The sequence below is a fragment of the Trichechus manatus genome, unplaced genomic scaffold (genome assembly GCF_000243295.1).
Source record: "Trichechus manatus latirostris isolate Lorelei unplaced genomic scaffold, TriManLat1.0 scaffold00183, whole genome shotgun sequence".
Classification (NCBI taxonomy): Eukaryota; Metazoa; Chordata; class Mammalia; order Sirenia; family Trichechidae; genus Trichechus; species Trichechus manatus.
This window is the reverse complement of record NW_004444119.1, coordinates 466,738-467,947: the sequence shown is the minus strand read 5'-3', so window position 1 is coordinate 467,947 and position 1,210 is coordinate 466,738. Positions and strand designations below refer to the sequence as shown.

The following is a 1,210-nucleotide window of genomic DNA, read 5'->3' as shown; positions in this document are numbered from 1 at the left end:
GTAATCAGGGGCCTGGGTTTTTAAACTGTCTAGTCTGAAAAGAAGCAGGAGCTTCAGTAGAACCCCTAGTCCTGTAGGCGGCACACGCGGTCTGGAAGGCCTGCCTGTGTGGGACTTGAAGGCAGGTGCCAGGGCTGGTTCCCGAGGCGTCCTCGCCGAGAAGGAGTGAGGGGTCACCTGTGGATGGCCACGGCCGTCGCCATCCCTCCCCCCATCCCCATGCACAGTTTCTACTTTCCCTGCGACCCATTCGGAAGAGGATACTTACAATGTTCTTGAAAAAGTGGACTACAGGGTTTTCATCTTGGGGCCGGCCGTGCTGGGACTTCTGGGGCAGGGAGCCGTAGTGGGTGGCCCTGGCCGCGTGGTGTGCATCCTGAAAGACAGAGGCGCACACATCAGAGAGAGTCACAGGGTCCAGGGCCAAGAGGAGCTGGGCTCTGCTCCTGGGTGGACCCTGACTCTTTTCTTCTTTGTAAGAGGACCCTAAGTTAGGAGGCCACTGATTGCACAGCTGCCCCACAGCCCACTTAGGGTCGATGGACATGTCTCTGGCTGTGTCACTGCCACCTGCTCAGTGGATTTTGCATTAGTAATGCAGGTTCTGGCTCTCCTGGTGACGTGAATATGACAGAGGGGATGTCAAGGTTATTTAAGGGTAAGTCCCTCGAAGGTGGAGCAGCTAAGCAAAGCGTTAAGAAAAAAACGTCGTTTTCCCCCAAGCTTCTGGCTTGGGTGAAAGACAATACCCAGAAATTACACATGAAACAACCGATAATTGCATGAGACAAACCAGTACATTGGCTTTGGAGAGGGTACATAAAATAAAATAGCCCTGTTTCTCAGAGTAAGGGTCTCAGTGCAGTGGTCACGGGCCTGCGTGGTTTGGCGTGATCACTGCCAGCCCTTGGGTAAGTAGGGAGTCAGGAGGGAAGAGCTGCTGGGGGTGGATGACCTGGGCCAGCTCATAAGCAGTGGAGCCAGAACTTTCTAGGTCAGTAAATATTGCCATTGTTGTTAGCTGCCCTCAAGCCAGCCTCCAGCTCACAGCAACTGCATCCACAAGGGAAAGGCTGCCAAGTCCTGCCCATCCTCATAATCAGTTGTGTATTGAATCATTATGATCCATAGGATTTTCTTTGGCTGGTTTTCAGAAGCTGATCGCCAGGCCTTTCCTCCTAGTCTGTCTTAGTCTGGAAACTGCTGAAAC

General features: G+C 53.0%; 1 protein-coding gene across 1 annotated transcript in view; it reads right to left on the bottom strand.

Moving 5' to 3' along the window:
- Window positions 1-1,210, bottom strand: part of MBP (myelin basic protein) — a 100,790-nt gene that overhangs the window by 12,076 nt on the left and 87,504 nt on the right. Inside the window, exon 5 of the mRNA XM_023741568.1 lies at window positions 235-376. Within this exon, the coding sequence (XP_023597336.1) occupies window positions 235-376 (142 nt within the window). The remainder of the gene's footprint in view (window positions 1-234; window positions 377-1,210) is intronic.